This window comes from Nyctereutes procyonoides, unplaced genomic scaffold (assembly GCF_905146905.1).
Source record: "Nyctereutes procyonoides isolate TBG_1078 unplaced genomic scaffold, NYPRO_anot_genome, whole genome shotgun sequence".
Lineage (NCBI taxonomy): Eukaryota > Metazoa > Chordata > Mammalia > Carnivora > Canidae > Nyctereutes > Nyctereutes procyonoides.
In genome coordinates, this window is record NW_026575048.1 from 21,621,687 (window position 1) to 21,636,760 (window position 15,074).

The 15,074-nt window shown below is 41.3% G+C and overlaps 2 protein-coding genes and 1 pseudogene across 8 annotated transcripts in view; 1 reads left to right on the forward strand and 2 right to left on the reverse strand.

Moving 5' to 3' along the window:
* Positions 1-11,189, forward strand: MRPL33 (mitochondrial ribosomal protein L33). 4 transcript variants are annotated; one of them, XM_055326960.1, is made up of 4 exons: positions 1-670; positions 1,489-1,507; positions 3,277-3,383; positions 7,108-8,919. In XM_055326960.1, the coding sequence occupies exons 1-4, from the start codon at positions 649-651 to the stop codon at positions 7,275-7,277; spliced, it is 318 nt and encodes a 105-aa protein (XP_055182935.1). In that variant the 5' UTR covers positions 1-648; the 3' UTR covers positions 7,278-8,919. The 4 variants fall into 4 exon arrangements, with proteins under 4 accessions (XP_055182935.1, XP_055182933.1, XP_055182934.1 ...); XM_055326961.1 differs by lacking the exon at positions 7,108-8,919 and adding an exon at positions 9,101-11,189 and having other exon boundaries at positions 516-670; XM_055326958.1 differs by lacking the exon at positions 1,489-1,507.
* Positions 4,290-7,101, reverse strand: LOC129510747 (40S ribosomal protein S4, X isoform-like; annotated as a pseudogene).
* A 30-nt stretch (positions 11,190-11,219) lies between the features above and the next one.
* The window catches only part of RBKS (ribokinase), a 91,398-nt gene continuing 87,543 nt past the window's right edge, over positions 11,220-15,074 (reverse strand). For all 4 annotated transcript variants that reach the window (XM_055326957.1, XM_055326956.1, XM_055326954.1 and 1 more), the window contains one exon: positions 11,220-11,399. In XM_055326957.1, the coding sequence (XP_055182932.1) occupies positions 11,226-11,399 (174 nt within the window). In that variant the 3' untranslated portion in view covers positions 11,220-11,225. The remainder of the gene's footprint in view (positions 11,400-15,074) is intronic.

Here is a 15,074-nt window from a genome sequence, read left to right on the forward strand (position 1 = left end):
TGCTCAAGGTGGTGCCCTCTTAGAAATCCAACAGATTAAGGAATGGGGGGGTCTTCAGGTGGGAGTTCTAACTCTAAAGAGACTGAGAGCAGCTCTTAACCAGGTGGAGATGAAGTTGGTTGGGGAGAGGCAAACGAAGCAAACTTTTTTTTTTTTTAGATTTTATTTTATTTTATACATGAGAGACAGAGAGGGAGTCAGAGACACAGGCAGAAGGAGAAGCAGGTGCTCGAGGGGAACCTGATGTGGGACTCGACCCCAGGACCCCAGGATCATGTCCTGAGCCAAAGGCAGATGCTCAACCACTGAGCCACCCAGGCGTCTCCGAAGGAAACATTTTAAGGAAATACAGGGGGGCCTGATAGCCTGGAGCAGCTGAGAAACAGTTCCTATGGCTTTAAAGCAGGTGGTGGCGATTATTTAATGAAACAAGTATGGAAGGACCTAACTCTGACCCAGAAGTAAGTAAGACGCCAGGCCTGCAACGAACTCAAGTCACCCGTGGGGGAGGGCCTGAAAATTTATACGGGGGGCGTGGCCTCGGGCGGCTCCCGACGTCCTCTTCCGGGACAAGGTGTGTGCCCCGGAAGCACTTGTTTGTTGAGCGATTTTTGGGCCCGTTTCGGAGACCGCGGGGGTGTTGTCACCATGTTCCTGTCCGCGGTCACCTGTGAGTGGGGCTGGAGGCGGCGGCTGGGCCTTCGGCGAGGGCGGGAGGCAGGCGTCGCGACGGTGCGGGGCCGGGGGCGCGCGGCGGCCGGGAAGCTGGCGCTGCGACTCTCCAGGCTTTCTGGACTACAACGTCCGGCATGCCCCGCGGCGCGCCTCCCCTTGGGGGCGGGTGGTACTTGGTCGGAGTGGGGGGGTTCTGCGGCGGTGGTTCTGGGTCCGGTTGGGGTCCGACGCGGGGAGTGTAGAGTCTGAACAGCAGGAGCGGGGCGCTTTCCCCCGTCCTCCGTAGGGACGTGTTGGTACAATCCCTGCATGTCCGAATTGGGGGAAAAACCTCAGAATTTTTAGTTCACTTGCTTCGAACTCTGAAGATGGGGAAATGGCCTGAACCGGGCAGTGATTTACCCTAAGTCAGAACAGCTGGGCTCTCGGTAGTTTCCCTCCTCCACCTAATATGACGGTGGTTCCAATTTGCATCGGCTAACTTGTCAAACCAGTGGCTTGTTCCATTGCAAATGTTTTGCACCTTAGGAGAGGAACATACGGAGCAGATCTTAGAGAGATTTGGGCAGTAACCGGTCCACCTGAAAAGGGATTGTGCAAAGCATTATATCCAGAATTGTGTTGGTCTTCTTGGATCTTTGTCTTCCTTCTAGAATCCTAGCGGGAGCTCTACAAGCTAGGGAGTAGTTGAATGGCAAGCCATGGCCTACTTCGTGACTTACATATGTATCACAGACATTTATATGAACTTTGCATAAAAAAGCTAATAAATTGATATTTTTTCTCTTTCAACCTTTCCTCTCTGCAAAAAAGTTGCCAAGAGCAAGTCAAAGTAAGTAAGGTTTTTCTTTCGTTCTTTTTATTTATTTATTTATTTTTACTTGTTTATGTTCAATTTGTTTTTCCAGCCGCTGCCAGTACTTCCTTAGGTTTAACTAAGCATTTGGTCTGGATTTTCTGAAAGTTGGTTTGAGGATTATTTACTCGGGGAATTGTTTTGGCTCTATGAATTCTTTCAAAAAATATTTTCCCTTCTGCCCAACGACCTACTTAAGTGAGTGTTTGAATAATTGAAGAAGCTCTTGTTGTCTTGTTCCTAAACAAAACATCAGGGTTCCCATGCTCTCTTTTTGGACTACCACCATATTTCTGTGTCCTCAGAGGGAGGACCCAGGGCTATTTGTCTGGAGCCCACCCACTACAGGAATCAGGCTGAACAAGCTGTGATTTGATTGAACTACAGTCAGTTTTAATGAGTTTTGTAATCCTTTGCATTCATGGAATAAGCATTTCAAAAATAGCAAAGATTAAAGATTCCACACTATACCAGAGAGACTATAAATACCAAAGTGGCATCTCAAAATAAATTTTGTAGACAATAACTGAAGTAAGATTTTCTGTGTTAAAAATAGGAAAATTCTTTTCCAGGAAAAAAAAATTGGAAAATTCTAATGCAGCCTTTGCTTACAACCCAAGACACATCACAGATCATAAAACTAGGTATTTTGGAGTAAAGTTAATGAAAAACATGTAAGTTAGTGTTTTCTCCAAGATAGCTTTTATTCATATTGCTTTTCCCACAATCCAGTTATTTATGTTAGGGTTCCCCCCTCCAGGTTCTTTAGGAACCTCCCATGCCTTTGGTTTCTTTAGAGTTACTCCCTGCCTCTAATGTTCTTTGTATCCTTCTTGTGACATCTATCAAATATGTCTTGCCTTATAGACCTTGTCTACACAACTCACCTTCCTTACTGTACTGTTGGTTCCTGGAGGGGGCAGCTATAGCCTTTTAGAGCTTTGCAATTCCTGTAGTGCATTCCACAGAGTAAGCACTTAATAAGTATTTGTTAAATCTTTTTGAATGAATGACTAAATATTGTCTTTCTTAATTAGCAAGTGTATGCCTCTTAAGTGTGAGGCACTGTGCTAGACATCGAAAAGGAGGCAAAGATGTGTAATGTATTGTAGGTGCTACAAATTCTTTTTGGAGTTAGATGAGAAATAAAATAGCATGGTCTACACAGGGAAGCCAGACACATGAAAAAGTAACAGTACAAGGTATTAAAAGGTCTAGTGAGGCAAAACATGAACTTTATTCTTTGGATGACTATAACTTAAAATATGAAGGGGAACAAGGTTTTGCATGTTAGCAGTGTAAAAGTTCCAATCCCTTTATTTTGTCCCTTTCTGACTACTCCTATTGCACATCTTGGAAGAGAGGGCTCTTTCTTGAGATGGCCATCTTCACAATTTCGTGACTGGTCACCTAGCATTACCAGTACTTTTGCAAATTCACACCCTTCCTGACTTCTCCTTCCAAGAGGTGGTTGTCTGAGTTCCCACAACAACAGTGTGGTTTGATTTTTGTTGCTTGGTTAGTTGATAACCAAGGCACTCTATAATGAAACAAACCTTGGAAATCTGAGCCATTGAAACTGTGGTTTATGGAAAATGTAGGCTGTCTTAGAACTGAACCTTCTTAGGGCTAAGTGATATTCCCACAACTAATACTACTGTACAGAGTTCTCACAATACGCCATCCTCCTGTGACTGACTTTAGTCTATTTCCTCAGCTTGTAATAGCTTCTTTTTAAATCTTAGAACCATTCTGGTGAAAATGCTGAGCCAAGCTGGAACAGGTTACTCCTTCAACACTAAGAGAAGCCGACTACGGGAGAAACTCACTCTCTTACATTATGACCCAATTGGTAAGATTCAGATAAATTACTCCAAAATAAATTCAGATACTTACAAGGTCTGCTGCCCTTTCCAGAATGAAGCTTAACATATCTTGGCAGTTTTGCGGCCCCTTTAATTCTGTAGCATTCAGTTAGCAAGTGCGTTTTGAATGTTTACTGTAGTGCCACTTACTGTCCCAGGTGCTGTGATATACCAGGACACATTCAGGCTTAGTCTCCGCACTCGTGGTACTTATAATCTGGTTTGGAAGGGAGAGAAAGAAAGAAGAAAATGATGTTCTGCTCAGTGCTTTGAGAGACACAAGCGGGATGCTGAGATACAGCATAAAGTTGGGAAGAGGCAGATTTCACCTCTATTCTATCCTTTAGATAGGTTTCTTTCTGGGAAGGAAACTAGCCATGTAAAAAGTATAGCTGATACTGTTCTGGAAACAAAGAAAAGAGTATCTTCAGAAAGAAAGGGACTATTCTCCTGGGATCATCTAACAGTGGCAAGCAGTTAGGTCAGTCCAGATTTGAATTTAAGAAGTATGGTATCTGTATATTAGTGCTGGAAGATAAGAAAAGTCCTTTTCCATTTTATACCCTCTGCTAAAATGCCATAATAAATGGTAACTTTAAATGGTCTCATTAAGGGGCACCTGGGTGATTCATTCGGTTAAGTGTCTGCCTTAGGCTCAGGTCATGATGCCAGGGTCCTGGGATTAAGCCCCACATTGGGTTCCTGGCTTAGTAGAAAGTCTGCTTCGCCCTCTTCTTCCCCTGCCTGTGCTTTCTCTTTCTCTCAATAATTTTTTTTTTTTAAAGGTCTCAGTAGATAGAAGTATTTGTCCAAAAGAGACAAGTGTTCCCAAGGCCAGATTGCCTGCTTACAAACAAAAGACAGCAGCTGATTGCTATTGGTAGGAGCCCAATTTTGTTTTTGGATTTCATGAGCAGATTTATATAAACTAGCAAACAAATTATTTATTTTAAAACTCCAGGCCATTTGTTTCATTTTTGTGTCCTGGATTCTGAATAGTCTCTTTATAATTGCTTCTTAATAAGAACTGTACTGGAGCTTCTGGGTTGGTGACCGTGTAGTGATTGTGGGAGGGTGACCTGCTGGGAAAGGGCATAGAAGCTTTGTGCCCCTTCCCCATACCTTGCCCCTGTGTGTCACTTTTGTCTGGCTCTTCCTGAGTTACTAATCACTGGTAGTTGCTATCAAGATTTTTCTTCTTTTTAAATCATGCTGTATTATCTTTAATTAAGCATAATTTCAGTCACATCACCTGCAGACCATTTTACCCACTGCTCTGGCTGCCAGTCTCTAGTCTCTCTCTCAAGCAGTGGTGAAGCAGATACCTTTTCAATGGGGAAAGGAAATGGTTTGTTGCTTTTGCCAATAACAAAAATGTTGGGGAGCCGGGTGGCAAAGCTCTCATATTGGTATCTTTCGCTTGAACTACATCAAAAGAACCAGGGTGTCTGTCTGTTGGTAATCACACCAATTCTTCCCAGGTTAGCACCTCCAGTCACCATACACAGATTACCAGTGTCAAACTTGATGAAATCAGTAATCTTTCCAGTCTCCAAATCAGTCTGAATGTTGTCCTTCACCTTGATGAGCTCAAGATTTCACATGGTGTGAGCATCATGCGTCACCAGTTGAGGGATTCCTTTTGTCCCAACAGAGATCTTTCTCAGTTTGCACAACTTCTACTTGACCTCCTCAGGTGTGATATGATGAATAGCAAAGCATCCCTTGGGGTCATACATCAGATGGATGTCTTGTCAATGCTGGTGACATCCATAAAACCAGCAGGGTAGGTTATATCGGTTCAGACCTTGCCATCAATCTTAATAAAACACTGCAAACAGATTCTTTACTTAATCTCCTGTTAGGGCATACTTAAGTCTGTTCCTTAGGAAAATGATGAGTGGGAGACATTCTCTGAGGTTGTGGGGACCAGTAGATGGATGAGAAGCAAACGCACTGGTCAGTTTATCTAGCATCTAGTGCTTTGGAGCTACACATGCTTCAGATGCTTCTTGGGACCACGAGCCATGGCTATGCTAGGGCACAAAAAGAGAGCAGAATTGAGTTGAATTGTAAGACACCCAATTGGTGATCAGAATTGAACTGGTATCAGAATCCTATTCCCAAAATTAATCCCTTATATAATGAAAGACAGTTACTTAACCTCATAATCAGCTTTTTCATTAACTAAGACCTCATAGACTCTTACTTCTGGCCAAGATGGAATAATAGGAATGGAATTTCCCTTCCGCCCCCGGAAACAACAAAAGGACAATAAAGGCAATAAAAGACAGTGATCCCTAAAAGAAAGGAAACAAGTGCTTTGAATGATCAAAAAAAATGGAAAGGTCTGTCTTACCTATTCAAATCTCGTATCTTCAGATGTCATGAACACAAGCACCTGTACTCTCCAGGCAATGTCCATTTTGTAGATGAGGAATCTCTTGTCAAGAATCTTGATTAATCAAGGACACACAGCTAAAATATGTTTAAACAAAGATTTGAACTCAAGACTGTCTGACTCCAAAGCCTGGGCCCTAAACTACTCTATGTAGGGACCTATTAATGAGAGGTTTCACAGACAGTGCATGATGTCTGGGCAGGCTCTAAGTGTGAATCCTGGCTAACAGCTACATTTTACATTCATAGCCACCTTCAGAGTCTGTACAGGTCTCACAACCACTATTGAACCGTTCATTATGCTGCATTCATTAATGTCTAAGAAAAATAAAAATATCACCTTCAAAATAAGCCCTGTTGTCAGCTTAAAATTGGATAATTTCCATTCTTCAACAAAAGTAAAATTCCCTGCTGTTTTTATGGTGTTAAAATTTTTGGTCATTCTTTATCATTACATAAAAGAGATTCTAGGTTTGTACCTGATGATTGGGAGTCTGAATTTCAGGGTGATACCTCATATGGTAGAAAAATTACTAGAATGATAGAGTATGTGTCTTAGTCCTTTTGGGTTGCTATAACAAAATACCACAGACTAGGTGGCTTATAACAACAGAAATTTATTTCTCAGAGTTCTGGGCCTGGGAATTTCCAAGATCAAGGTGCCAGCATGGTTGCTTTCTGGTGAAGGCCCTCTTCCTGGTAGCCTTTGGAAGGGCAAGCAGGCATTGTGGGGGTCTTTTATAATGCGTTACTCCTGTTCATGAAAACATCCTCATGACCAAAGTACTCCCCAGAGGCCCCCACCTCCTAATACCATCCTGTTTGGGGTTAGGATTTCAACATATGTATTTGGGGTAGGGAGAACACAAGTATTCAGACCACAGCAATATGATACTGAGTTGGTGTGGTATTTTTCTCCCTCTGATTTCTTTAGATCAGCTGATGAAAACTCAGAGTGATGAACTTTAAAGTAATTGTTTTTCTAGCATTAAGCATCTTTAGAGTTTATTTTTAGGAACTTGTCCAGTGTTAACAAATGTTACTTGAATAACCTTTTATATTTCAGTATGAAAATGTATCAGGATTTTCATACTTAGTGTAGAAGTGTTAGGAGCTTATTATTTATCAGATTGATAAATAATATCAAACTTAAAAAGTTTTGAGATTGGGAAAGAACACAACCATGAGCAGTTCTGATCATAAGTTGAAAGTGGGAGGACAGATTCATATATAAATTTCAAACAAACTGTTAGAGCTTTTCTGATAAGGGATGGTCTAAGTCTTGACCGCACAACTTTGTCTTTTCTGAAGAAGAGAATGTTCTGGGACAGTGGACTGCTTGGCTTTCTGCCCACCTCCTGAATACCCTGCAGGCCAGAATGATGATGTTCGCCTTGGGGCCTGCCCCATTGCCCAAGGTACCAAATAGCTTGGCAGTTCTCCCAGCATATATTATTGCAGTGAGTAAATGGTTAGTTTAAGGGTAATGTTTTATTAGTCTGCTTTATAAAGGAAACAGAAGAGTTCCCAATTATTTGAGCATTTCATAGCATACTCTGGCTAGAACCAGCCTGTGTCTTTTCAGACTCCTTTTCCTCATATAAAACTAGATGCTCATTTGCAACGAGGAAGGATTAAAGGCTGAGGCGTAAGCTTATTTAACTTTGCTAAATATATGAAGGCTTATCGTAAAGAAAATGAAAACTTGTCAGTTTTGATTCCTTGGATGACTAAACAAGACAATATAGACTTTAATTGAAGCAGAATAGATCTAGGTTAGATGTAAGGAAAGAGTTTGACAGATTTATTCTTCTATGAATTAAGCAGCAGATATTTTGACAGAAAATTAATTTATGTTTATGATTATGGATAGCAATGTGTCCTTTCAATTCAACTGTATATCTGACAACAATTCTGTGAGGGAGATGGAGTTATCCCCCTTATAGGGAAGCAAACTGAACGCCGAGCATTTTGAGAGAGGCAGAGACACAGGCAGAGGGAGAAGCAGGCTCCATGCACTGGGAGCCCGACGTGGGATTCGATCCCGGGTCTCCAGGATTGTGCCCTGGGCCAAAGGCAGGCGCTAAACCGCTGCGCCACCCAGGTTTAAACCCAGTTTCAACTCCAGGCTCCTACTTTTTCTATGAAGTGGACCTAAGTTAACCTTCCTGTTATTATTTTTGAAATCGGGGAGTGCTATAAGGCATTTTAAGAACAATGAAAACCTTACTGCCCAGCACTAGTTCCTGACCTTTCATCCAGGCAATTAGTACTTTTTTAAAGATTTTATTTTTATTTACTTATTTTAGAGAGCATCTGCACATGCATTAGTGAGGGGAGGGGCAGAGAGGAAAGGGGAGGGAGAGAGAATCTTGAGCAGACTGTGCTGAGCATGGAGCCCAAAGCGGGGCTTGATTTCTTTTTTTTTTTTTTAAAGATTTTATTTATTTATTCATGATAGACATAGACATAGAGAGAGAGGCAGAGATACAGGCAGAGGGAGAAGCAGGCTCCATGCCAGGAGCCCGACGCGGGACTTGATCCCGGGACTCCAGAATCGCCCCCTGGGCCAAAGGCAGGCGCCAAACCGCTGAGCCACCCAGGGATCCCACGGGGCTTGATTTCTGACCCTGTGATCATGACCTGAGCTGAAACCAAGAGTTGAACACTCAACTGACTGAACCATCCAGGCACCCCAGGCAATTAGTACTTTTGTTTTGGTTTTGTTTCAGAGAGCTGTACTCTGTTATGGTATTTTCAATAATGAGATTTTGGTTATAGTTTTCATTCTATTACCATACTACAGAATCCATATTTGGGTATATTAAGGCATCTCTGGAAAGTATAAGGTTTGATGTGTATTTACTCTTCTAGCCAGACTGCCTTTTCTTCCTTGGTCTGCTCAGTTCTTGTTGCTTTTTTTCTTTGGAGTCCAGCTCTTGTCTGGTCTTGCTAATCTTCTGCAAAAGTGTTCATTAACTGGGTGAAGACTTTGAGTGCTTTCCATGCTTTGTTCCTTGCTTTTTTTAATTTGGATATTTCACATTGGGTGAGAAATGACTGTGGGGTACCAGATGTGCCACTGATTGGCTGGTGAGCCTTCCCTTGGCTTCCTTCCCATTTTCTCTAGGTTTCTCTGGCCTCTGGGATTGAGGAACTGAGTTTGCAAATCTGCTCCATCCCCGTGTCAGAGGAATAGTAAAATAAGAAAAAGGAGAGTACTTGTAGTCTGATAGGTATTTTTATTTAGAAATTTTCTGGTGACGCTTTTAGTTTTCTGCTACAACTCATTTTTCTCTTACAGTGAAAACAAAAGTCCTCTTTGTGGAACAGAAGAAAATACGCTCCCTCTAAACAATGGATTGAAAATGAATTTGATTTATAAATGAGAAGACTAAGGGCGGGATACTGATTCAGAAATTCTGCAGTGTGTAATAAAAGAAGAGGAAATAGCATGGAATCACTGCCTCCTGTGATTTGAAGGCAATTGTGAAGAAAAACAATGTACTGAAAGAAAGTAATTCATATTAGGACATATATCATTGCATCACATTTATTTATCTTTCTGGATATTTTTATAGCCCTTAATAAAAAATATTAAAATAGCCTGTGCTATTGTCTCTTAGTGATGTTTTCCCCCACTCTTTGAAATAAAAAACAACTATATTACTAAAGAATAACCATTGTTTCATATAAAAGAAAGTTTCCATAATGAAACTTGTGCAAGACTTTCCAGTCTGCTCCTCTTTGTACTTCATAGGAAAGGCAGAGTCACTCTCCAGAGTGATCTTGAAAAAACTCTTGTGTGATATAACAGGGTAATGCTGAACAGGAATAAGAAGTGGGCCAGCCTTGTAACACAAAAGAAACCATGAGAACTTTTGTGTGCTTATATAATTAGGAAGAATGCCATTGGTCCAATTCTCAAACTCAGGTCACTAAAGCAGTATCTAGGAGTTTCTAGGAATGCTTTGGACTCCCTTTATCTTCTAATTTCCTTTTTTTTTTTTTTTTTTTTTTTAAGAAGAACTATAGTATTTCCATAGAGACACAGCTAGGACTTCTGCAGCATGGTACCACACAGCTAACCAACATGGAAATTCCACTGATAATCCCTAATGTTCACGTAAAGTAAGACTGCCCTACCCAGATCCATATACTTTCTCACTCAAACTATTGTTTACTACAGATTTTCAGAATTATTCAGTTTTCTTCTTTTAAAGATTTTTTTTTATTCATGAGAGACAGGCAGAGACCTAGGCAGAGGGAGAAGCAGGCTCCATACAGGGAGCCTGATGTGGGACTCAATCCGGGACTCCAGGATCACACCCTGAGCTGAAGGCAGGCGCTTACTGCTGAGCCACCCAGGCGTCCCAATTTTCTTCTGATCACATTTCTGATTGAATATAAGAAGGATCAGCTTCTGTTTTGAGTTGTGCTGGTTCATATCCTACACCACTTAAAGCATTTATGTAGAAGACTGATGGCGTGCTCACCATGACCCCAAGCATGAGGAAACCAGTGTTCCCTCCCTGTGGCCCACGCTGTCTATGGAGGATATGTAAGAGTGGCTTTGGCTTTCTGAAGTTGGAATTAGATGTAGACAGTTGTTGACTTTCAGGGGGCTTGTGGTATTATAGTCCATTAGCTATTTTCTGGCATCTATTGTTAAAACTCTGCTCAAAGTAATAATAGGTGAGATCTTCGCTTTTTTTTTGGTTGAAACTATATATATGATACTGGGTTACAAGAAAAATTGTTCACCAGATCCTGGGTAAGCCTGACACAAAGGGTCTGTGACACACAGGAATCACCATTAAAAACAAAGCAAAACAACAGCTTAAAATCTGGCTTAACAAATGATTCGTCCCTTCAGCACATGAGCTTAATGTGGCCCACAGGTGGTGTTTATGTTTTTAAAAAAATCAATTGCTGATACTTAAACATTGATAAAATTTCAATGAACATCCAAGCTTCTGGCTTCCCTGGCAAAACAAGCTTTGGCAACACTAAGGCTGAATATCAGCTGTCCCTCTTAGGGACTGCTTGAACAGTCCATGTGCCCCCTTTATTTAACATTCTCTGCTCCCGACTCTAGATATTGTTATCCACAACCCTTGATCTATGGTGGACACACAGTGTTCATAATCTGTTGGCTAGTGAGTTTGCTGGTTCCTGCTGGTGCTAATGTTTGTATAGTTCCCGGGCATGGGATCTTAATTTTGGTTGGCTCTTGCAAATACATAAAGAGCAAAGAAATCATCATTATAAAAGAATAAATGAAAGCTGGAGGATGACTTCATAAATGAACATATTTGCAAATAAAGGAGAAGAGGGTATTTTATAGTAAGCTGCTGGCTAAGAGGAGCCACCTCCCTCCCCCAAGTACATTTTATTTCCAGGTACGTTTATTTTAGGGTTAGTAGTAATCAAAACAGATCAAGTGGCAGGTCTTTTTTGTATGGATAAGATGACTGTGTTCCTGCAGCCTGGACGCTGACTGCAGCGATGAAATTGGATCTCTTGAGCATTTCTTCCAAGGACAGATGTGGGTAGTAAGCCAGGTAGAAGGCCAAAGCCCCCACGAAACTGTCACCAGCACCCTGAAATTAAAAGCATAGTTGTGGAGATAAGCATTAGTCACCTGGTGTCCAGATTGTATTTTAGAACTATTCAAGTACACTTCTTATTTTAAAAGAGTTTTAGATTTACATAAAAGGTAAAAGGTAGTATACAGGTTTCCATATACCCCACATCCAGGTAATGTCTAGTAACCCCTGGTAATGTGCTACATTTGTCATAATGGTGAAATAGTATTGATATTAGTTGAACTCCATAATTAATTTGGATTTCACTAGTTTTGCTTAATGTCCTTTTTTTGTCCCAAGATCTCCTCCAGGATACCCTATTACATTAAGTTGTCATGGTTCCTTAGACTCCTATAGGCTGTGAACAGTTTCTTGGACATTCTTTTTGTTTTTTTAAGATTTTGTTTATTTATTCATGAGACACACACACACACACACACACACACACAGGCAGAGACACAGGCAGAGGGAGAAGCAGGTTCCATGCAGGGAGCCCAACCTGGGACTCAATCCCTGGTCTCCAGGATCAGGCCCTGGGCTGAAGATGGGGCACTAAGCTGCTGAGCAACCCGGGCTGCCCACATTCTTTTTGATGACTTGATAGTTTTGAGGATGGGTCAGATATTTTGTAGAATGTGCCTCAGTTGGGATCTGTTTCTCTCATAGTTAGAGTGTTATGGTTTTTGGGAGGAAGAGGTGAAGCGTCATTCTCTCATCACATATATCAAGAGTACATACTGTCACGGGGACTTGCCACTGATAATGTTAATCTTGATTACTTGGCTAAGGCAGTCTTTGCCAGCTTTCTCCACTGTAAAGTTACTTTCCTCTCTCTTTACAAGAGAAGTAAATCATTAAGTGTAGTCCACACTTAAGGGGAAGAGCAGAGTATTATTTGGAATTCTCTATGGGAAATTTGCCTCCCTCCCCATTTATTCAGCACCTAATTATATCTGAATGAACTCATGGGTCTTTTTTTTTTTTAAAGATTTTATTTATTCATGAGACACACACACAGAGAGAGAGAGAGAGAGAGAGAGAGAGAGAGAGAGAGAGAGAGAGGCGGAGACATAGGCAGAGAGAGAAGCAGGCTCCATGCCGGAAGCCTGATGTGGGACTTAATCCCAGGACCCCAGGATCATGCCCTGTGCCAAACGCAGGAACTAAACCGCTGGGCCACCCAGGGATCCCCCCATGGGTCTTTAAATTTTTTTTTTGTAATTTATTATTTGGGCTATAATCCAGTACTACATTATTTCATTGCTCAAATGTTCCAGCTTTGGCCATGGGGAGCTCTTTCAGTTGGCTCCTCTGTCCCTTTGGTATACCCCCATTGTTTTGTTTCTTGAGTGCTTTACTTTCTGATATTATAAGATACTCCAGGCTCATCTTTTATTAGTCTCTGCTTTAGCCCTAGATTTAGCCATTTCTCCATTAAAATGGATGCAGAACAGGGTGAGAGCTATTCAGATATCATTTTCAAACTAAATACAGGGAAAAAAACAATTGCTTTCCCTTTTCTCTGAAGTTCCAAAGGTCTGAGTTGGTAAAATATATATACATGGGCCCATAGAAACAGAAAACACTAAAGTCTGTTGACTTCTGCCTCAGGCAGGGTAATACCTAGTTACGTGTTCATCTAACAGAGATATTTAAATTAATTTAAATATGATTATACAAACTCACTTGAAAAATCATTCTGATATTTAATAGCTTTCAGGGTCATTTTCCAGTTTTTCCCAGTTTGTTGTTCCTTATACCCAAGGGTTTTCATAACAAATCTTGAGGTTATACTTCAGACTTCAATGAAGAGCCTTGGCAAACAAGATTGTTCCAGTTGCAACTAAAGTATTTAATGAGTTATATGCCCAGGACAGCGATGGGTGCCGGTAAAGGGGTGGATTCCCTTTAACCCATTGTGGATTAAATGCTAGGTAGTATGGCAGAGTTTATAAGTGCTGTTGGATTTTTTTTTTTTAAGATTTTACTTATTTATTCATGAGAGACAGAGAGAGAGAGGCAGAGACAAAGGCAGAGGGAGAAGCAGGCTCCCTGAGGGGAGCCTGAAGTGGGACTCAATCCTGGGACGCTGGGATCATGACCTGAGCCAAAGGCAGATGCTCAACCACTGAGCCACCCAGGCATCCCTATGCTGTTGGATTCTAAGAAAGAGTTTGAAGACAGCCTCCCTGAAGAAGGGAGTTCTTATAGACAAGACAGATTTATAGAGAAGGCAGGCCTCAAGGAACAAAGACACATGAGGAGGAAGGAAAAGAGTGAGCTCATGAGACAGTGAATGGCTTTAAGGAGAATGACATTTCCCCTTGTTTACACAGATAAAGCAGTCAGTATTAAACTTGCCAAGGAGTCATAGTAACCAAGGTGTGAATTCAACACTTTCCTTCCTCCCATAAATGTTTTTTGAGTGCCCAAAATGTGTCAGGCGCCACGCTAGATGCTTTGCAATTGTTTGTATCAGTCTTTCCTGACGGAAACAATGGAGTAAGAGAGACAGGGCTCTTGCCCTCCCTCAATACAATGTTTACACAACCCACACTCCCACAAGTGGGGGCAGGGAGGGGAGAGGGACAGACTCCCCACTGAGCTGGGGGCCCAGTGTAACTTGACCCCAGGACCCTGCAGTCATGACCTCAGCAGAAGGCAAACGCTTAACTGAATGAGCTACCTAGGTGCCCCAATATTTGGTTTTCTTTTTCTTTTTTTTAAAAAGATTTATTTATTTATTTATTTATTTATTTATTTATTTATTTATTTATTTATTTATGAGAGAGAGAGAGAGAGAGAGAGAGAGAGAGAGAGAGAGAGAGGCAGAGACACAGGAGGAGGGAGAAGCAGGCTCCATGCCGGGAGCCCGATGCGGGACTCAATCCCGGGATTCCAGGATCGCGCCCTGGGCCAAAGGCAGGCGCTAAACTCCTGAGCCACCCAGGGATCTCCCAATATTTGGTTTTCTTATTTACAAGGCATGGGGACAGTATTTTTTTCTTTTATGTATCTTTTATATTATTGCTTAAGTTTATTGTTATGAGCTGATAATATTTTTCAAAAAAATTTAAGAGAATAAACATACTTTATGAATAGGTAAGTCATATTTATGTAACTCTTTCACCTTTAACTTGTAGCCTGACCAGTGCAAAGGCACAGGGCTGAGGGGAAACATTTTAGCATCACTGACAGAAATCAGTTTTATATACTCCTGTTGGCTAGTGGAGTTATTTAGCTGCAGACAAGGTCTTTAAGAATGTATAAAAAGGATTGTACTTCTGTCTGAAAAGACTACTGAAATAATTTAAATTGCTTCTCATTATAGCCAAAGCCAGGGAAACAGTGTTTGATAGAACTGTGTGTGTTGGAAGCATTATTTAGGCAATGGTGATTTTCACAACTTGATTTCCTTTCATTCTTAGTGCTACACTGTTGATAGAAACTACAAAGGTAAACCATTCCTTTATTAAAAATAGTTTCTCCACATAAAAAACCTCTAAGCTAGGGATGTCTGGGTGACTCAGTGGTTGAGCACCTGGCTTCAACCCAGAGTATGACCCTGGAGTCCTGGAATCGAGTCCCACATCAGGCTCCCTGCATGGAGCCTACTTCTCCCTCTGCTTATGTTACTGCCTCTCTCTCTCTCTGTCTCTAATGAATAAATAAATAAAATCTTAAAAAAGC

Coding starts and splice junctions, on each gene's coding strand:
- MRPL33 (XM_055326958.1), top strand. CDS start 435: ATGGAAGGACCTAACTCTGACCCAGAAGTAAGTAAGACGCCAGGCCTG. Junction 671..3,276: donor GTTCCTGTCCGCGGTCACCT/GTGAGTGGGGCT, acceptor TTTAAATCTTAG/AACCATTCTGGTGAAAATGC. Junction 3,384..7,107: donor CTTACATTATGACCCAATTG/GTAAGATTCAGA, acceptor TCTTTTCTGAAG/AAGAGAATGTTCTGGGACAG.